Below are 22,078 nucleotides of genomic sequence, written 5' to 3' on the forward strand. Positions count from 1 at the left end.
GTGTGGGGGGGTGCGTCATGATAGAACATGTTTTACTTCCATTTTGAACATAGAAGAAGTGAGGTGTTGTTTATATCTTCTGCGCCAACGAATGTCATTTGCGTCTTGTTACATTTGCCATTGTACTTCAATTTCAAAGTCTTCATTTCTATATACACAATTCTTTTTCTCGTGTAGGATGTCACCTTAGTTTTGCCACATTTTATGCTTATTTACGGGTGTGTGTGTGTGTGTGCGTGTGTGTGTGTGTGTGGTGTGTGAAGGTGTATGTGTGTGTGCGTGTGGGTGTGTGTGGGTGTGTGTCACGGTAGAACATATTTTTCTTCCTTTTTGAACATAGAAAAAGTGAGGTGTTGCTTTTATCTTCTGCGCCAACGAATACCATTTGCGTTTTGTTACATTTGTCATTCTCCTTCAATTTCTAAATCTTAATTTCTATCTTCACAACCCTTTTCCTCTTGCAGGATGTCACCATAGTTTCGCAATATTTTATGCTCATTGCGGGTATTGTTTGTCTTTGTGATCTGTTTATGACATTTGCAATATTTTTGTGTGCTTGCATAGATGTGTATTCTTATTTTTGTTTACCTGATATGAAAGAGTATTTATTGAAATGAAGAGCAATAATAGGACAAGAGAGAGTGCATTGTCCCTCTTCTTTTGTCCTTTCAATATATCTCGTTAGCAAGAGTGCTCTTAGATTGATTCACTTTACTAGAGGGCATATAGTGAGAGAAAATGAGTGGAGGATTGATAAAATCTCATAAATGCCTTGGGTGGTTGTGATCTGCTAACCAATTCTTGAATTGGTTGCCAGCAACCACTACAAAATGTTGTAGTTTTGAACCCTAACTTTGGTATGTTTAGCCATTTTGATTTCCTTCCTGCTAATAGCGGTCTGTATAATTTTCACCCTTGAATCACATGGTAGTTTCTGTAGCATAACCTTGATTTTTGGGTACTCGCATGGAAGAGGGAAAATGGTCATTTTGCTCAAGAACAATTAATCAGTTATATATGCTTTAGCTGATGCTTGACTCATGCTTGTGCTTACATGTGGCTTACTGTTTGTCAGGTAAAAAGCTAATCATTCACCTGCCCAAGTTTCTGTAATTTTTCTGCCTTCAGGTACTTATGGGCAGTTTCATACATATATGGTTTACTTTCTGATCTCATGTTCCTTTTGAGCAGTATGGATAGTTGGATTATCTTGAAGGTACTTTTTTATTTCTTTTTTGTTTTTCTTTTTAAGGAATTGAAGGCACTTTTCTGAATTAGGTTAATTGCAGGTATAAATTGCAGGAATTGAAGCGCAGGCGAGGAAAGAAAAAGAGTAGGAAGGAGAAGAGGAGGAGGAGTCATCATCATTCAGATGATGATTCTTTTGATGATTCTGTTGATCTGCGGCATAAAAGGAGAAGCAGGAGGGCATATTCAGACTCTGATTCCGACGTCAGTGCTTCAGATGATTCGTGAGTGGGTGGGGGCAAGAAGCGGTCTGAGAAGAAAAGAAGGAAACATCGCCACGAAGAGGACTAGCTTCTACAGTAGGTGATATATCTTGTGTTTTAAGGTTCCACTAAACTGCTGCTAAGTATACCCTATTCAATCTTTAATCAGGTGGTTGATAAGCTTCTTGATGAAAACCAGTTTAACTTAGTGGACAAAGCATTAGTTTGGTGGATTTGCTATTTTTCTGGTTGATGTAATGTATCATTTTAATTGCTTTGTTCTTCTGGTTGTAAGAATTCTGATATTTACTGAGTATGCTATGTGTGATTCTGACATGTGATCGGTCCTGTTAATTTAAATATTGCAGTAATGCTTTGGAATTTTATTAAGTTTAAAGTTGTTTTTACTTGTTGGTTGCTATTCGATACTTTGGGGGAAACCTGTCTATGGGCATCAAAAAGAGCTTAACTATTGTTGCTCTTTTGAACCTAGTGTTATTATTGGAGCAAAGAATGTTGCAGCATTTCCCATTGTGCTTTATATATATAATTGTATTAGGGCAATGATTTTATGATTAATATTATCTAGTTTCTGGATCAACCTCTCTAAAAATCATGATCTGGTGTAGTAGGTTTCTGTTGAGATCATGATGTCAAGGAATATATTTTTATATGTTCTAATCAACTACTGCATTTCTTTTTTAATTTTATTGACTACAAACTTGATTAGTTTTGTTGAATGATGCCCCTTCCTTTTTCCGGCTTTTTTATTTCCCTTGTCTGTGCATTTTTTTTTATGTTGGTGTGTGTGTGTGTGTGTGGTGTGGGGGGAGGGTGCGTCACGGTAGAACATGTTTTATTTTCATTTTGAACATAGAAGAAGTGAGGTATTGCTTATATCTTTTGCGCTAACGAATGTCATTTGCGTCTTGTTACATTTGTCGTTGTACTTTAATTTCAAAGTTTTCATTTCTATCTACACAATTCTTTTTCTCGTGCAGGATGTCACCTTAGTTTTGCCACATTTTATGCTTATTTACGGGGGGGTGTGTGTGTGTGTGGGGTGTATGTGTGTATGTGTATGTATATGTGTGTGTGTGTGTTTGGTGTGTGTGTGTGTGTGTGTGATGGTAAAAATGTTTTTCTTCCATTTTGAACATAGAAAAAATGAGATGTTGCTTTTATCTTTTGCGCCAACGAATGCCATTTGCGTCTTGTTACATTTGCCATTCTCCTTCAAGTTCTAAATCTTAATTTCTATATTCACAACCCTTTTTCTCATACAGGATCACCATAGTTTCGCAATATTTTATACTCATTACGGGTATTGTTTGTCTTTGTGATCTGTTTATGTCATTTGCAATATTTTTGTGTGCTTGCATAGATGTGTATTCTTATTTCTGTTTACCTGATATGAAAGAGTATTTATTGAAATGAAGAGCAATAACAGAACAAGAGAGAGTGCATTGTCCCTCTTCTTTTGTCCTTTCAATATATCTCGTTAACAAGAGTGGTGTTGAATTGATTTACTTTACTAGAGGGCATATAGTGAGAGAAAATGAGTGGAGGATTGATAAAATCTCATAAATGCCTTTTTTAATACTTCAATTCAAATGCAACCGAAATAGTTTACGATATTGACGGTTTGGGAATGAATGTACAATTTTTCATAAAATAAGATAATTTGTATAAATGATATCAACGTTTTTTATGTGTATATATATATTTATTCAAAAGATAAGAGTGATTTATATAAATAATTATAAGTTAGGAAGTGTAGACGTAATTATTCTTAATTTTTAACTAGTACAAAATAATTTTAAACAAAAACACAAATTAAAAAATCATTTGCAATTAACTAGTCAACAGATGTGTGTACAGTTTTGAGACTTTTGACGTGTGAATACCTCGGACACGAACCAACCCGATTAACTGTTGGATGGTCCGATTGCAATGGAGCGGGTTAGGGAAATGGATTTCCGAGGCCGACGCCTGCCTTCATTCCCCGCTTGTCTGCCGCAATCTCTCTCTCTCTCTCTCTCGGAAAGAGAAAATGCAAAGTAGAAAACATAGAAATGGATTATTCTCGAACAACTGCACCGTAAGATATCTATATCTATAATCTCTCGTCAGACTGTAATTGATTCCTGTGCTTTGAAGGGATTTGGAAAAAATTGTTTTAAAATACAAATACACACAGACAGACGCGATCCTGTATAATGAGTTTGTTTGTGGTGACTGAGGTGAAGAATTGTTTTGGGGGTCCTTTGATGATGACAGAGAGAATTGGATCTAAAAGATGAAATTTGGACTTCCACCTCTATTTCATAAGGTACCCACTGCTGCGCTGAATTTGAAATTTTTGGTTCAGATATCGTTGTATCTGCAAAGTGATCTGTTCTCACTGATCTATTGAGCAGGAACAGTATTAAAACAATGTAGTTATACTAATCAGGCAATAAAGAGAGCAGGATTATTAATTATAAAAGAGAAAAGGGAGAAAAAGATTGTTTAATTTAGGGTTTTGCTATAAATCTTTTAAACAATTTGAGATACGGCCTAGAAGTATTTGTGTTGATGATATGAGCGAAAGAAGTTTTACCTATGTTGTCAGTAACGCTGTTCTTCAGTGTGCCATTTTTATCAACATAATAGTACATTATTACTGTTGTCATTATCGTCATTACTATTATTATCAGTCCCAGTATTAGTTGTTTTAAGTTTTGTATCCTTTTTGCTGGTACATAATAGGGAATAAATGGAATACAGCTTACTTTGTGAATTTGCTAAGAGATGGAAAATGCATAGAATGATGTTTCAGCTGGTAATATATAATTGTTGATAAAAGATTTGAATGTAGCCTTGGCTGTGGACAAATTTTTGGAAGTCCAGTGACTACATAACGATGAGGATCTGGTGAGAAACGGGAATCTCGTTGGAGGTCTCATAGTTGCTGATCTAATTACCAAACATTTGTCTGGAAAAATGCAAGCAAGGCATAGGATTGGACCTGAGAATGGATACAGGTCAAATGCTATGGGGATTAGAGGTGGTGTGGCAGCTGCTTCCCGGATTCCACCTGAGGGTTCAATAAGAGGTCATCAGGTGTTTAATTCTGAATCGGGAAACTACAACTGTGATGGCTATGTACGTGGTGGTGGTCAGTCGAGGCAGTTTCAGGCACTACCATATCCTCCAAGGAGGACTGACATATTCGTGGAAGCTGGCAGGCTAGCAGCTGAGTATTTGGTCTCTCAAGTTAAGCTGCCACAAAATGCACTCTCAGTAAAGTGGCACAATGATGGGTTGAAGAATAAGGTGGGCAACTTTCAGGGATTTAGGGCACATGAGACTGTGCAGGTTTCTCTGGATGGCCGTGAATCAGCTAATTCCTGTTTGAGGAATTCTGCTCCTGATGCAGGGTCAGGTGGGCGAAGGTATTCTGATGAATATAATTCCGTGGCGTTGAGGAATTCCGTGAGAGGGAAGACTGGATCTTCGAATAATTATGAAAGGGAGGTGGACATAGACTCGGCTAGAAGTGGGTCATGGGCTGAAAGGAGTATGGCTTCTCCAGGAACGGAGGCTGACAGGGAAGCTTCACTCTCTCTTCACAATGAGCAGCTTGTAGGTAAATATGACAATGTTGGGACACAGGCTTCAGCTCCTGGTGGAATAACTCATGAAGGTATAGGTGCAATTAAGCTAGAGTGGGGATTGGATAAATGCAACTCAGTTGAGGATGGTGGTGCAAAAGCAAGTTCTGGTAATGAGAAACTTATAAACTCAGATGCCACTGGAGGTGAATATGGAATGGAAAAATGCAACTCACTGGAGGACGGTGACGCAAAAGAAAGTTCTAGTAATGAGAATGGTCTAAAATCAGATGCTGATAGAGAAACGATTAAAGGGTCTGATGATGCTAATAAGTTTGATGTAGAGATGGTTAAAGAAGGAAGAAATGACAATGACTTGGAACGAAAGGTGGATGAAAATATGGAGGTCACAGCTTCAGTGGAGGGGGATAGTGTGGTCAGTGTGGATAATGCCAACTTATTGAAGCATAGCAAATTTCAGATTGTTTCCACTGAAGGCAGTTCTTTGGCAATCAAGGATACAGAGGGTGAACAGGATCCCGTGAAGGAAGATGAGACTAATACTGAGAGAGAACTTTCTGAAGGTGCTGGAATTTGTATAGTAGATGTTGGTAATAGCATTTCGGCTGGTAATGCTTCATTTAATAAAAAAAATGAGTCAAAAAGTTGCGAGTCTGATGTTTTTCATGCTCAGGCCATGGAGAAAGAACTGGATGTTATGTACACCACCAAGCCAGGACAGTGCTCGAGGTCTGGAATTTCTCCTGATATCACTGTTGAAAAAGAACGAGAGCCTAATGTTGGGCTGCCTGGATTTGGAAGTTCCAATTCCATGATTAAAAAGAGAGTTGAGAAACGAATACTGGATGATCACATTGACTGTAGGGAGCGTTCTAAAAAACTTAGAGAATGGGTCCCTTCAATGGATGCTCTGTCTAATGGCTGCCTCCTGCCTCTTTCTAGTTCAATGGGAGATCAACCAACTTTGCATGAGCAAAGAACTTCACAGAGTTCTCATGTGACTCTATCTCCTAAACAGAAAAGTTTGTATATTTCACTACTTCCTGAAGAATATGCTGAATCGCGTGAGTCCATGCAAGAGAAGCAGCTGTTTCCGGGTTCATTTAAGACTTTTGACCTGAATCTTGTTGGAAATTGTGATGTCAATCAGAATCATGATGCTGATTCTGTTCATATTTTTCCATCTGTTTCTGAAACTCAAAAAGAAGCGACACATATCAACGTTGATTTGTGTATGAGTAATAATTGCAATCTGCCTAAGAGAAATGGTAACCATGAGACTAATGATACTGACATTAAAGTTAATGATTTAGAAAATGATTCTGCCCAAGAAGACCAGACCTCCAGTAATCCAGAGACAAGGTTAGTTTATGTTAAACGTGCATATTCATACACAGAGATATAGTTGCAATGAATGAAACCTCCACTTCTAGATATTGTTTTGTTAATTTAACTTCCATGCCCGTGTATTTGACAGCTTTCCTTTTCTCTTTTCCTGCTTAAATTTTATAATATATCTGAATGATATTTTATATGCTTGTCTCTTGCAAAACTTCTCTTCTGATTCTAGTATATCTCGACTATACAGGGGATATATTATATTTAGTTATCTGGATGGCTTTCCTAATAATATGTATAATGCTAATGAGATTCCCGATGTTCAGGATGGTTATGGACTCATGATGTCCGAATTGCTAAGTAACTGCAGCCCAAATTGTTCTTTTGTACCCACCGACTTAAATTCTTTGCAAAACGGTATTAACCTTCCTAATGGAGAGGTAATGTACTCAACTGCTGATGACTCTTTCCACTATCTCTTTGTGATCTTCATCGAACACTCAACTGCTGATGACTCTTTCTCGTATCTCTTTCAATGATCAAAGTTTTTATTATGACAAATGCCTGTTTCGTATACCTATAATTAGTGAATCTGTTTGTTCGTCCACATTACTAGAGCTGATTAACGAACATTACTTTTTATTGATTGTTTTTATATTTCTTGCAGGGGCTTCTTGATGACGATGACTCAATTTATATGTCCCCCCAAGTATGCTTCAACTTTAATTCAAATTGGTTGTAATTTCATGGAGGTCTGTCTTCATTGCAGTTCTTTTAATGATGAATGGAGTAGGTTTTCTCTTATTAATGTACAATTTCTTTTGATGCTGGATATTTGAATGTGGTGTAGGATTTTTGCAAAGGTTACTTAAGAAATATTTTCATAAAATTATATCAACCCCCCCCCCCCCCTGTCTCTGATTAATTTGTTTTAGGCTTTTTGAGGACCTGGGAGCAGCCAACACAGGACTGTGGGAAACCATTTTGAGCAATTATGCATCCAAGTAGTGTATATTCATTTCTGATGTCATTGCTGTGTGACGTTTTGGCAGCGTCTGTGACTTCCCACATTCGGGCAACTACAGATCTTACCTGGAGTGTTGATATTATTTGTACGGAATGTGAGTAGCCTTCCATGTGGGATAATTGATGTTGAATGATGGCTTATCTCACATGATATCAGTTGAAAAGTTGTCAAAATTAAGTGATCCGAGACAGAAATGAAAGAATAGATTCTTACAAAATCTGTAGCAGATGCATGTACAGAAATCTTAGAAATAAAGAGCCAAGGCTTGAAACCTCAGACCTTTACCCTACTATAGAGGTTTCAGTGCGTAATTTCATTGAATATGTAGAACTGTGATGCACTCACCCCAATCACAAACTGAAGATTACATACTGTTTTGTCTGCAATTTAGCTCCCTGTTGGAGTTGATTCCTGCCTCGATAATCTTGCTTGCAATAAGGTTGAGATAAATATCACCACCCCTCCTCTGCGTTCTTTTCAAATTCGAATTTCTCTCTCTTATAAACCAAAGTTGCTCTTATTTTCCCACTTTCAAGAGCATTTCTCATCTTGTTTCCATACTAGCGTTGCTTAGCACTGGAGAGTTTCAAGAAACAGAAGAAACCTCTTATTTTAGCAGTGATTACAGCTGAATGTTTTAACTTGGTTTTGCCTATATTGCTAATTGTGGCTTTTACATGATGAGCTGCCCTTTATTTGGCACTTGATGTGTTGGTGCAGCAATTGCATTCTGGAAAGAGAATAAAGGGAAAAGGAGGTAATGGACAAGATTATGCGGACAAATAATTCTTGCCAGCAGACAAGATAGAGATTCAATTCAACTCATCATGAAAGAAAGTTAGTTCCTTGGGGATTTTGATTTGATACCTTGTTGGGATGAAAAACACAGGCCCACCACCAGACTCATTCACACCTAATTATACAACTCATCTGTGTACCAAGTGGAAAGAATACGGATTTTGATTGATTTTACTCTGTCCAAATTGCATAGGATGGGGCATCAATCAAGCTGTATTTCCAAGATGATTCAGGCAACATACTCCTCCACGAGTTTGAAAAATGCACCCATGCTCTAACTGGTCATGGCTTCAGCTTGGGAGTGGTGGGCCATTTGATTCCTACATTCATGCCCACAACGACGACAGAAATATATCGAACGCTGCATCGAGATCTCAAAGGTAAATATTAATATAGATGTGACGCATGCAAGATCTCTTAATTATAAAGCTCCTAGCAGCATCAGCTTATTTTAGAATGTGAAGTTTTACTCAACGTTACATATGACTTCAACTGTTGTAGGTGTCTTTTATATTTTTAAAAGAGATCTAAGTGTAATTAAATCAAAAAGAAAAAAGAAAAAATTTACATTCTAATTCTAATTGTAAGTTTGTATGCATAATTTGGGGTTGGGGGTGTCATTGAAAATCAAAGAATTTGTAGCTTGTGGAATTTGTTCTAAGAAAATAGTGAGCGCGGTTAAATGTCTTTGTCAAGTGTCCACCCAGACAGCTCATGTTTCACTACTCTATCTAGCTAGCAAGCCTCACCCTCACCCTCACCCTCACCACCAAAATTGATAACGACATCCTCATACTTGCACGTACGTACGTTCTAACTATTTCAACCATCACTCCCTCCCTATGTTTCCGTGTTAAACCAATTAAGCAGCGTTTGCACTATTTTAACTTAAATATTTATTAGTTTTTATTGAAAATAATTTGAAGACGTTCGTACATCTTATGAGATGTTTTTAAAATATACAAGATGTTATAGATCTTATCATAAAAATTAGTTTACTGAATGTATGGATAGAATAAAACCGCAGAATTTATCGGATGTAGGTAATGATAAATTTATAATTACTTTATTAAGATTTTATAAATAAAGAAGTTATAAGCTCTTTTTTCTAAAAAAAATTATCAAATGTTTGCATCCTTTTACAAGCTCTCAAACATCTTGTCCGATTATAAAATAAAACCATAAATTCAACCAAACACTCTCTTAGTTCAAAACATATAAACTTATCTCTATCGGCTTATTTTCAGTGAAAATTTTTTGTTGTAGCTAACACGTGTTTTTTCTTTTTAATAATTTTTAGAGTTAATTATACTTAGATTACCCTAAATTTATGAAATTACATCTTTTTTCAAAAAAAAAAATTTAAAATTACAGTTACACCTCCTCCAACAGTTCTTCATTTACACCTGACCTCCTTCTGTTAGGGTTTGGATGGAAAATACTGATATTAGCAGAAAAAGCTACATAAAATTTCAAATTGTCCCTTATTAAATATTCTCATGTATTATTTTTTTTAATTGTAAAGAAATAAATATAATATATATACATATATATAGTAAGGTTAACATCATTATATCTTTTTTCCTTATAAGTACAAAATTATTACATTGGAATTTAAATAAAAGGGTAAAATTTAAAAATTTTATATAATTTATTGTTAATTTTAATATTTTTCATTCAAACTCTAACAGAAAGGAATCAAGTGTAAACAATAATTTTCAGAGGGAGATTGGAGAGGTCTAAATGTAATTAATTCTAATTTATGTGCTTGCCCCAATTCGTTGTTGGGCTTCTCAGTGAATGTATGGGCTTCCCTCCTCAAAGCCCAAGAACATGTGTACCTACCACTACCAGGGGTCCCACACCTCGAACCTTACCTCGTAGATTGAACTTGGCTACGGCCACTTTTCTCATCCCAAGGTGGGGATGCTGACACGTGGCACATAAACATTCATAGGGTTGGTCCATACCCATGGATCAGGGTAGGACCCATCAAAGAAATTTTGTCAACAATGTTTTTTCCTACATATAATATAAAAAGTATTATTTATATAGTGCGTGTGACAAGAAAATAATAAAATAAAGAAGAAAGTAATAAAAATTTAAAAATATATATATTTAAAATGACCATTTATTTTTCTACTGTATATATCATTTCAAAAACATTTTATTTTTCTACTAAATATATATATATATATATATTAATGTGCGCTCCTTAGAAACAGAAAATATAATTTGGACAAGAATGACCAAAATATTTGTCAAGATTATCGTGGAAGTATTTGCGAAGAAATTCAGCTCGTATATTTTATTATAAATAACATATACATTATATTTCATTTTAATGATACATAATATATATAAAATTTATGTTATTTATACATTAAAACTAATATGTATTTGTATATGATATTTTGATAATAAAATATTTAAGGTTGCATTTGGATTGAAAATCTAAAATTCATAGTTTCAATCTTTAATAATAAGTATTTTAACTTATTCGGGTAATTCTAAATTTAAAAGATTCAACTTTTATTTAGAATTGTATTTTGTTGTATCTCATGAATTTCATTTTTTTTTCCTCTAAAATTCGAATCCATCAATCCAAATACACTCTAAAATTCTAAATCTAATTACATGAAAATCAATATGTAGTTCGGTACATATTGTTTATTTTAACTAGTAAATGTAGCACATTCTACGTATGTGGATAATTTTTAAAAAATATTATAAAAAATTATATTATTAATTTTTTATAGAGTTAAAAATAACTTAAAAAATATAATATATAAGATAAAAATATAATATATAACTAACTTATTTAACTTCCTAAATTTAATATTTTTAATGTGATGTGCGAGTTTATATATTTTATTATTTATAAAAAAAATATTTATAATAAAAGACGTGTTAAGACAGCTCCCTAACATGTAATGTAATATGTAACTGTGAATGATGTAACCATACAAGCAACAATTTCATGTGCTAGGACATGACCATATGATACATTTGTAACACAACTTCACATCAAATCCTACTATATAATTATTATGTAAGAAAAAAGATAAAAAGTAGTATAGTGACATATAGAGCCACAAAATTCAAAATATTTAAAGCTTACATAAATCGCATTGCAACTTAAACGACTTCTTTATATTTTATTTTTCTTTTCTTCCTCGTCATTGATGCCATGTTATTTCATTTTGAGGTGGACAGGTCACACGACATGTCAAGTGAGACCTCCAAACATAAATCTATAATAAGTGATGGAGATGATTTTGAATTTTTCTGAGGCGCCAAAATTATATTTTTAATCTTATAGGATAAGGGATTAATATTTTTAGTTATAATTTTTAAAATTGCAAAAATTTGATTCGTTTAATTTTATGATCTATAATAAGTTAGTAATAAGACAATCGGTGGTAAATATGGAATCCCATTTAATTTTCTTGCTCAAATTTGATAAATTTTGATTAACGAAAGAAATGTATATGTTTGGCGGAAACGAACCCCAGGAATGCCAAATATAATTTTCTAAATTGCAGGGTGTCTATGTATAATTACACAAAATTTGAGGAGCGGTGTAATTATCCGAATTCTAAAACTAGTTAAATACTTAATAATTAAGTGAATGGAAGTAATCTTAATTAGTGAGAGATTATGACAAATTTAAATAACAGTAATCAAAGTGTTAAATTAATTGGAATGAAGGTGGATAGGACAGCAACGGTGCCGTTTCACTTGAGCATTTCTCGACCAAATTTATTAGGGATTCTGCATTCACATTACCTTATAATAATTAATTCCTCCAACTTGTTCCTTTCTCCTAAACTTAACGATTTTGCGTGCTTCCAAACACGTCCTTACCAGCTTTTTATGACTATGTTTATATTATTTTTAATTAACTACTTACCTCACTCCTCCTAAATTTCCTCATTATTCCCAAACAAATTCACCACTACATAGTTCATGCAAGAAATATAAAAATCATTTTATGTATATATATATATATATATAACTAGTTGTTGTAATACACTGTCCTTGTATTTATATAAATAAATAATTTTTTACGTTTTAAAATATATTATAAATAAAAATACAGTATATATTATGCAGTTAAATTGATATAAAACTTCCTCTAAAAAAATTAATATAAAACTCGAAAAGTTGAAAAATTTTTCAAACTCGTAAATTGTAATGTGATAAAATTGTAATAAATAAAAGTAAATTAAAAATGAGTCTAACGCATGGGACCGATAGTATGATTTTTTGAGATGTATTCCATTTCGTTTCAATCGATCAAGTTAAGGTGGTGTTTGGTTGTAAAAATATTTTTCTCGTTTAAAGATTTATTTCAAACACATTTCACTACTCAAAAGAAAAAAAAAAATCTACCAGACCACTCATAATTATTATATTATATTTTTTTTATTTGATATTTTTATACGTTATATTAATAATAATCATTATATTTTCATCTCACCTTGGAATCATATACTTGGTATCAATCAAACTCATTTCTGCGCAATTTTTGTCGCTGATGAAATTAGAATAAATTGACAAACAATCACAGTAATAAATAAAGAGTGCAGTAAAAATGGTGGGTTGAGAAGTAAAAGGAGTTAAACTTAAGATAACAAGAGCAGAGATCATTAAAAAACACTATTTTCACACACAAAAAGGATTCTTGGTTGTCGTGTAGTTTTGAGAGAGAGAGAGAGAGAGGTACAGTCTGAGTCTGAGATAATTTCGCGAAAAGGACGAGGCCAAAACCGACAAGTTGCAAAAGAGGTACACCATACATCACCATGGCTGGAAAAGAAAATAAAAAATATCAGCAATAAAGAATGCAGTAAAAAGGGTGATTAATCAATTTGAGCAAATGGGAGGAAAAACCCGGGCAGTAGGGTAGGTATAGGATAGGACAGCTTTGTAGAGAGAAGAACCACTGCCTCTTTCTCTCTCATCTTTCTCATATCTCTCTCTCTTGATTTTTTGTTCTTTCTTTAAGTCTCTGATATATATATCATAAAAAAAGAATTCTTGAATATTTCTTTGTTTGCTTTTTGTTTTTCTCTCTCACGCATATTCACAGAGAGGGGTGATGAATCGTGGGGTGATTAATGGTACAAAGCTGCTTTTTGGTGGAGAGAAGAACCTGATGCTCCCTTTTGATATTGTGTGAGTGGGTGCTGCTGTTTTCTCTTCTTACTGCATTATAACAACCATATATACATTGTATACATACAACTCCGTATAATACGTCTTTCTCTCTCTTCTTTTCGCTCTCATTCAGCGTGTTTCTATCTAATCTATCTATATCTACTACGACTACTACTACTACTAATATTATTACTATTATCGCTGTTAGCCCTCTATTGTGCATCCGATGACCTCATTTTTCACTCCCATTTAGTCCCCAGTGAAAGGAACTCAAAGGTAGCAGCAGGTCTGTAGATTGATATATTATAGAGAGATTTCTTGTGGATTTTCTTTTTGATCTTGGAGGGTTCTTTCTCTCTTCAAGAATCAGTCTTTCTTGGGGATGCCCTTTGATTTCTCTTTCTTGGTTTCTGGTCTCATTGCTTTTCAACTTAAGTCGGTTCAAGATTTTCTGGGTTGCTTCTTGGTGTTAATTTCTTGCTTGAGGATTTGTAGTACTGGTTTAATTTTTCTTTTTCTTGATGCGCTCTGCTCAGCGTTTTCATGATTTTATGATCTTGTGATTCTTGGAGTCTTCCGCTGAAGTCTTCTCTTTAATTCAAACCCAAAGAAATCTGGTCTGTGTGTTTATGCTGGTGGTTGGGGTTCTGAATTCTTACTGTTCACTTCAGACTGACCAAATATTTGATTTTGGGGTCTGGGTTTTCTTCCATTCTTCTCAATCTTTCTTTTACCGTAGAAAAATGTTAGCCCATGACTTTGATTTTGAGTTCAGTTTATGCCGTATCCACGCAAAATAAGTTATATTTTCTTGGTCCATAATCGGGGAATCTTTCTAATCTATCGCCTCTCGTCATGATTCCAACTTGATTTTGCTTTCTTGGATTTAGTTTTTGAAAGTGCGTAAGTGCTTAGTTGTTTCCCATCTTGAAAAGCTTCAGCAAATTTATGTACTTTGTCTTGGTTTGCCCACATAAAATAACACTTAATGAGGGTTTGATCATGGCTTATCCCTTCTTTTCTCTGCAAAAATTGGTTCTCTCTTTGTTCAGTCAAGCTCTTTAGAGAGCTTGGTGATGATCCAATATACAGACATGCTTCAAATTCACTCCTTCCGGGCTTATAAAAGAACATTGTAGAGGCGTCTAGAATCTACTGTTGCTGTCCCAAGTATTTGTGGGTCTGTTTTTGTCCTTCAAACTTCTTGGTCTTATGTTAATATATTCTTCTATATTTTCTCGCAGGGCTGATTAATGGATGGATGAAGAAAAGTTGCAATCTTTAGGTGGGGTTGTTTGATTTTGAGCGTAAGAGTTTGAGTGGTGGTGGGGTTTGGGGACCTTTGTTGAGAAGGAGGCCCTTAGGCTACTGTTATGCTGAAGGCTAAGTATAGTAAGATAAAGTCTTGTTTTGGAGGAGATAATATAAGTTCTTGTGACTGTTGGTTAGACAGCACAAGAAGGAAGAAAAGGCTATCAGCAGATGTTAACCACTGAAAATCCTCCACCAGATCCCCCATGTCCCTCTGAAACAACACAACTGAAAAGTAGCGGCAGTAATGTTAGTGGTGATGAAAAGGGTTCTGATAATAATCAGCACCAGCTTGAGGTAGATCTGTTCAAGTCAGGCCTTGATGACAACAACCCACTTCCCAAGTTCTCCATAAGGTAACAACTTTCTACTCTCTTAATTCTTTGCAAGTTTCCCTTTTCATTATTATGTCATGGCTCTCTCTCTCTCTCTCACACACACACACACACACACACACAGCACACACAGTCTTCTCACCATGTTATTTCTTGGGGATTCTCTTGGCTGGTTAGATCCAAGTAACATGCCTCTGGTTATGATGATTCATCCAGCCAAGGGTTTCCCAGCTTCAGAAATACTCCTTCATTTTCTTTTAATTTGATTTCTTGAAATTTTTGCTAATCTTGGCTTGTTGATCTTCTTTATTAGCAGGTATTGGCTTAGATGGTCTTCTCTGTGTTAATAAGTCTGTTGCTCCAGTTGCTTTGCTGATCACAATTAGATATTCAATTTTGACCACATTTTTGTGGGTATTGATTTCTTTTGGTCATTTTATGCACCTATGTTGATAGGATAAGAAAACCAGTTTGAGTTCTTCCCCAAGTTTCAAGACCAATTCTTCTGAACTCCAACCTTCATGTACATTATTTTGTGTTCGTTTATCTTCTTGATAGAGTTGTGAATTTGTCACTAAATCCTCTGGCCAAGAGTTGTTGACCCTTTTTCGCTGGTTTTGTTGTTGAGGCACGTTATGGAAGTCTAATAGTTTTGGCATGACGAAGTTGTCTTCTCTTGAAATGGAAATCACACTGTTGTTTATTGAATTTGGTACGTGTTTGATTTTAATACACAAAGCACTGTTGCTGCAGAGATTATGTTTTTAACACACGGGGCAAAGATATCAAGACTCATTGGCCATTTTCTCCAAAAAATTTGCAACTTTGTCTAAAGAATGGCGTGAAGGATGTGTTGCCACCTTTTCAGACGCTTGATTCCGTGAGAAACCGATTGAATGTGAAATGTGCTGCTGAAAATATAACCAATTCTGATGTGAAGCTTTCTGGGTTTAGCTATCATCCTTTGTCTGTTCCGTCTAACAATGTTGGGAAAAAGCTAGCTTTGGATATTGAGAACATCAAATCAAGTGGATCTGAAGAAGATAAAGAATATCCGTCAACCACGACAATTCAGTCTTGTCCGGACATAATTTCAGTGCCCGTGATCAAAAGCCCTTACTTGGAACCAGAAGCTGAAAATTTGCCAGTATCCTCAGCGGGAGGGCCTGAATTCGCTGTTGCAGTGTCCAATAAGGTTGAAAACTATAGTCAGAAGCCGGTCAAGAAGTGCAGAGTGATTGTGAAGTTGAGCAACATTGCTGAACCAAAGTTGACTGAAGAGTCTTCTGCAAACGCTTCTGTGGTGTCAGAAACAATGGCTTCAAAAGTGTGCCCGGTGTGCAAGACATTTTCATCTTCTTCTAACACTACTTTGAATGCTCATATTGATCAATGTCTTTCTGGGGAATCAACTGTCAAATGGGCGGCCAATTCAAAAGTGATTAAGCATAGAATAAAGCCTAGGAAAACAAGACTAATGGTGGATGTCTATGCAACAGCCCTGCATTGTACATTGGAGGATCTTGATAGAAGAAATGGAACAAACTGGGCTTTGAACATGGGTTTTGCAGCGCAGGATTTGGAAGAGTGCACTGAAGAGAAAACTATCACCTATTCTTCTGTCAATGGTCATGAGGACAACTGCAACGAAGGTGCTGTGTACTTCGATTCCAGTGGCACAAAGCTTCGTATCTTATCAAAGTTCAGTGATCTGCAAACAAACTCAAGTGCTAAAGATGATTGTGAGCTTACGAAACTTGTCAAAAGAGATGAAGGAAGCAAAATTCTTTCAAGTAAGAAGAAAAAGTATCTTGTCCAGAGGCATAAGCTTCTTGAATGCCCTCCTTATGACCAAGGAAGTTGTTCTTCCAGGACCCATCATTGTCCTAAGGTATGTCAGGTCAATACATTGGATTTGCCTGTTTGTCATCTTAGTTTCCAGTAGATCCATAGAAACATTATTTTGAGAGAGTTATGCAACTTTATACATGCTTGTCTAATATTTTTAGAAAGCCACCTTTAGTGGAGCAAGATTTTGATAAAAATAGGTGAAGATGCTCGCATTGGATAATGGCATCCTATTAGTTCTCTCTTTTCTTTTACATTTAAACTAATAAGGGAGTTAGACAGTTTTTATTTATGATATTCTGTTGACGCTCGTATTTATTGATTTACAAATTTGAGAAGTTTCACCCTTAGCATTTTTCATGAAATGTATAAAATGGCTTTTCCATATCAAATGCCTAAAATGCTTCTCAGGTCAATTGGTGAAAATTTGACCCAGTCTTGTTCACAGGATAACAATGGTCATGAAAAGAAGTTTCCCCATGAAGATGACGAGAAAGAAGATCTGAGACAGCCTATGGAAGCCTGTGATCAGATGAGATCTGATGATTTTGGAATGATCAAACAGTGGGTAAGCTCCAAGAGAACTGGTCTGAAGAAGAATGTCAATCTAGATACTGGAAGCCGGCATTTGGACAAAATTATAAGGAACTTGAGAGTGAAAAATAGTAACCTGCCATCTCCAGGTGTTAAGTTCAGTAAGAGAACAAGTGACTTAAGTTTCCCGAATTTATCTGATGGTAATCCACTTTTCTTAACTGAAAGCCGAAAAAGAAAGGAGAACTCATCTTTCAATTCTCATGATGCATATGAGGAACAGCTTTTAAGAAAGAGAGCGAGGTTTTCCTTGTTGGAGTTTCGAAACTGTCATGGTATGAAAAATCATTTGATGCTCTCTGAATGCAACATGAAGCAGTTGAAAAAAGATGAGCCCTCAATTCATAAGAGCCGTACAGATCCTCCAAATGGTATGGAAAGTCATGCATCTTCTCGGAGTTTCAAGAAAATGAGGAGTGTGAGTCCAACCATGAACACTAATAGTTCTTTCATCAGCTCAAGAATGTCCCAGCACCACACATTTTCATCAGAAGGCAAAGAATTTGGTGCTCCGAAGGAGACATCCTTGGATGATATCATATCATCTAGAGGTAAGAAGTTATCATCCTCGAGGAAGAATCTGTTGTCTGTCAGGCATGCATCTATTTCAGAATCAAAGAAGAATTTAGGGAGAAAGAATCTGAACTTCAAGAAGCGTAGGCTGCATTACGAGTCAGGATCAGATGAAGAGGCAGTAGTGTCTCGATCTGCTGTTTGTATGCAATACAACCCAGCAGAAATACTGGACAAAAATGCTGTCCAAATGGGAAAGGCTTCTGGTAAGTCATTGACTAGGATTTTGAAAATTCGAAAAAAAAGAGGGGAACTTGTAAACACTGGTAAGGCGGGAGAAACCACTCCCAAGAGCTCAGATTCACCACCACAATCCGATACTCATGGAGTTGAGACGAATATTGATTCTTCTGCTGGTGGCAATGTTCCTGCTGGTGCATCCAATGGTCTGGATGTTGTAAAGGATGTTGAAATTCAGGATGAATTTGTCTGTGAGCCAACTTCTAAAGTATGTGATGGAGAAACTTTTATAGCCTTAGGTGAATCTTTTGATTCTGAATACCCTGCGATTACTGGTCCTTCTGATGTTGAATTGATTTCGGGGCATTATATAAAGCCTTATGGACATTCTCCAGCTGACTTGGGGTTGGGTGGCGAAGGAGAGATGTTTTGTGCCAACAAAGTTGACAAAGATTTGATTACTGCGAATGATACTCTTGGGACGGCAGAAATTAATGCTAACAAAGGACAAGGAAATTACTTTATCGATGTTGATCCAATATCCATACCTGGGCCACCAGGCTCCTTTTTGCCGAGTCCTGGGCGTATGGGTTCGGAAGAGATTCAGGGAAATTCATCATTAACCACTTGTAGGATACTTTCTTCTGAAGATGAGTATGAATTGGTAGATCGGGATTCATCAGATTCTCCAATTTCTGCTACATCATTTGCATCTAACTCGATTGCTGCTAGATCTGATTCAGTATCCTTGGCAAACTTGTCCGTGCAGTCACATGGTGTACAACATGAGTCTCAACGTGACATCTCCGAAGACAGGATGGATCCTGTCCCTGAAAGTTCCTTTCCCTTTGAGCTGGCTGCTGCTGCTGCAGATGGAAATCTGAAGCTTCACGAGTCAAGAGCCAACTCGATATTACCTGAAATGAGTCCCCGCAGATTCGGAAACAGCCAGCCATGCTGTTGTTCTAGGAAGGAGGGAGTTCCACAGACTGGTTCATTGAACTATCAAGAATCACAGCTTCTCAGGCGACGGGCTATAACTTCTCTCCCGCCACTTCCTTCACAAGAAAAGCAAATGGGTCCTGATCCTAATGGTGAATTTTACACATCCAACTTGAGATCAGAAACATTCCCCAAGAATGATCAAAATCCACCTGAAAAGATTGTAACAGATTCACCAAAGGGCTATACTACTTTGCCAGTTTCTCAAGGTACTGAGGTTAAGTTTCCAGCTTGTGGGAATTCTGAGTTTCCAAGTCCATCTACCCCGAATCCTGTTCTCCGACTGATGGGGAAAAACTTAATGGTGGTGAGCAATGATGAAAATCCTTCCCCTCAAATGAGGAGTACCCAATCATGTATGGTGAACGGCTATCCAAGTCAACAATCATGTGTTGATAATGTTGTTTCCAGCAGCAATATTCAGAATGAGCACCATTCCTTTAATCATTCTCTATCTCGAGCTCCTTCAACACTTGACAACAAGCAAACCAGCACGACGGCGCAACACTTTGATTTCAGTTCATCTGATGGTTCCAGAATTCCTGCTAATTTTAGGGCACCAGAATCACGCCCACATCCATCAAGAGTCATGCTTCCGAGCAAGTGTTTTGGTGGAAGTTTCACCTCATCGTTTGAGTGTCATGAATATGCAGGTGGGTGCAATTTTCCACCCGAACAACTTGGATCCCACATGAAACTGGACTCTCCCATTAGATATGAAGTTAAGCAACCTAGAACTCCGGTTCCCCGACCTAGAGCGGCAGATGCTTCTGTTGGTAAACAAAAGGAAATAATCGTGATTGATGACTTACCGGAAAATGAAGTTACTTTAACTATGAAATCAACACAAGGCGAGGTGAACATTGAAGCTGGGAGACCTACAGTTGGGATTTCAGCATCAAGGGCATCAGGTAACGACTCCGTGCATGTGAATCCTTTCTATAGTTACCAGACACGGTGTTATCCTCTGTATAGTGGATCTCAAATGGTTCAGAATACACATATCCAAGTGCAACCTTTGAAGGCAACAAACAAAAATTTGATTGATTGGAACTGTTCTCCAGAAGGTTCAAATTTACGGTATCCAAATCTTTTACCTGCTTCTTTGCCCCCCACAGGCCACCAAAGATCTTTGTATTTTGCTCCCGGCTTCTTGTGAGGACCATCTTCACTTGTTCCTAGCAAACTGACTACCTAAACAATGGCTAGAATTCCATCCAAATGACATAAAATATACAGTCTGATGAAGGAGAAGCAGCAGCAAATGTCAGCAGATGAGTTTCGTATTTGGTTTTTCCTTTGTTAATGATGCTACTTACCCTCCCTAGAAATATCTTACAAGTCTGTGTAGGTCTAAGCAGTTTTGCGGCTTCTCCTAGGTAACGCGACAAGCTTCCTGGAGGCTGGTGTAAGAAATCTTTGAATAATAAGTTACTGAGAAAACTATCTTTCTTGTTGCTCTCTCAGTTGTCTGCTCTTCTTTCACTGAATCTTTGTCTTAATATATCTTCTTTTACTACGCATTTGCTTGGCGAAACATCAACCTTAGCTGCAACAAAATTTTCATGCGTTAAGGTTTTTTGGCTGCTCGTGTACAAACCATTCCGGAATCTCAAGATCATTCACTTGATCTTCATAGAAATTTCTGTCTGCATTACGTTTCATGGGAATCTCATGTGAAAATGAAAGTACACAAAACGAACCTGTTGTCATTGCCGTTTACTGTGTGTTGTATGTGTTTGTTCCATTATTGCATGTGTATTGTGTGTGTTTGTTCCATCATTGCATGTAACCTAACATGTAGTCCAAAACTAATACTGAATATTGTGCAGAACTAGCATGTCAGTGCTGATTTAACTCCGCTAACGACTGATAGTAGCTCCGATGTGAAGAAAATATATATATATATATATAGAGAGAGAGAGAGAATGAAAACTAAGCAAAATCACTGATTTATATTCTTTCTCCAGATAATTGTTGTTGATCTTGATCAGTTTTTCATCTGCCCTTTTCCTATCTTTATTCTCAATTGCCATGATTCTTTTTGAAGGGTTTTGGTGCAAAAATGATCAATAAAACGAAAACCAAGTTGTCTGTTAGCCTCTGCATGAAATATGTATATATAGCCGTTACGCATGTTACCTTATGTCTTTATGACTGCTTCAAAATGTTATTCATGCGTTTCTCTCTCACTCTCTGAGCGTGTGACTGTGTGTGTGAGAGAGAGAGAGAAGTCAAAAGGAGTTGTGGAAAAGATGCGTCCAAGACAAAACCAATATATTATGGCCGTTTGTTCACCACTATCTTAATTCTTTCCCCTCGGAACTAAAATTTCTTTCTATGATTTGTCCTTTTTCTTTCTCCATCAAACATTCCACTTAAAAAAACACATGCACTGCTCCATGTTGTATTCAGTGCTTTGTGTATTAAATATATATATATATATTTCTTTTTATTTTTTTTAGAAAAATACACATATTTGTCGTACACTCAAATAATGGGTTGTCATGAAAAAATATTTGTTAGTTGATCGTTACTTTGAGGGGTATATTTATAACAAATATTAAAAGAGTTTTTGTAATTTATTCTTATTAAAATTGATTAATTAGTCCAAATTTATGGAATTTAAATTAATTTAATAATGTAATGAATTGGGGTTGATGGTTGTTGAAGAAATGCGTCATGGGTTCTTGTGGATATTTATGTGGGGTTGGTTGATGGAATGTGTGTGGTGGAGATTGCACGGAAAAAGTTGGACAACTGCTTAATAATAAATAATGATCAATAATGGGGTATAAATGTAATAAATATTTTGAGAGACTGAATACTCCAAGGTGGGCC

The 22,078-nt window shown here is 36.1% G+C and overlaps 2 protein-coding genes across 28 annotated transcripts; both read left to right on the top strand.

The window, feature by feature from the left end:
• Window positions 1-3,344: 3,344 nt before the first annotated feature.
• Window positions 3,345-8,806, top strand: LOC105176543 (uncharacterized protein At4g26450). 22 transcript variants are annotated; one of them, XR_016063785.1, is made up of 4 exons: window positions 3,345-3,783; window positions 4,312-7,527; window positions 8,154-8,270; window positions 8,425-8,806. XR_016063785.1 is itself a non-coding variant. In XM_088877301.1 (3 exons), exon 3 carries the CDS (start codon window positions 4,437-4,439, stop codon window positions 6,471-6,473), a length of 2,037 nt encoding a protein of 678 aa, XP_088733427.1. In that variant the 5' UTR covers window positions 3,345-3,552; window positions 3,701-3,783; window positions 4,312-4,436; the 3' UTR covers window positions 6,474-8,806. The 22 variants fall into 22 exon arrangements, 2 of the variants coding, with proteins under 2 accessions (XP_088733427.1, XP_088733428.1); XR_016063792.1 differs by having other exon boundaries at window positions 4,312-7,195; window positions 7,459-7,527; window positions 8,154-8,806; XR_016063795.1 differs by having other exon boundaries at window positions 4,312-7,158; window positions 7,459-7,527; window positions 8,154-8,806.
• Window positions 8,807-13,137: 4,331 nt separating this feature from the next.
• Window positions 13,138-20,703, top strand: LOC105176545 (uncharacterized). 6 transcript variants are annotated; one of them, XM_011099381.3, is made up of 4 exons: window positions 13,138-13,412; window positions 14,639-15,061; window positions 15,794-16,931; window positions 17,337-20,703. In XM_011099381.3, the coding sequence occupies exons 2-4, from the start codon at window positions 14,877-14,879 to the stop codon at window positions 20,394-20,396; spliced, it is 4,383 nt and encodes a 1,460-aa protein (XP_011097683.1). In that variant the 5' UTR covers window positions 13,138-13,412; window positions 14,639-14,876; the 3' UTR covers window positions 20,397-20,703. The 6 variants fall into 6 exon arrangements, with proteins under 6 accessions (XP_011097683.1, XP_011097682.1, XP_011097684.1 ...); XM_011099380.3 differs by lacking the exon at window positions 13,138-13,412 and adding an exon at window positions 13,447-13,680; XM_011099382.3 differs by lacking the exon at window positions 13,138-13,412 and adding an exon at window positions 13,447-13,670.
• The last annotated feature ends 1,375 nt before the right edge of the window (window positions 20,704-22,078 follow it).

This window comes from Sesamum indicum, linkage group LG13 (genome assembly GCF_026168435.1).
Source record: "Sesamum indicum cultivar Baizhima isolate 11 linkage group LG13, ASM2616843v1, whole genome shotgun sequence".
In the NCBI taxonomy this organism is placed as follows: Eukaryota; Viridiplantae; Streptophyta; class Magnoliopsida; order Lamiales; family Pedaliaceae; genus Sesamum; species Sesamum indicum.

Coding starts and splice junctions, on each gene's coding strand:
- LOC105176545 (XM_011099381.3), top strand. CDS start 14,877: ATGTTAACCACTGAAAATCCTCCACCAGATCCCCCATGTCCCTCTGAA. Junction 15,062..15,793: donor CTTCCCAAGTTCTCCATAAG/GTAACAACTTTC, acceptor CTGTTGCTGCAG/AGATTATGTTTTTAACACAC. Junction 16,932..17,336: donor GGACCCATCATTGTCCTAAG/GTATGTCAGGTC, acceptor TCTTGTTCACAG/GATAACAATGGTCATGAAAA.
- LOC105176543 (XM_088877301.1), top strand. CDS start 4,437: ATGCAAGCAAGGCATAGGATTGGACCTGAGAATGGATACAGGTCAAAT.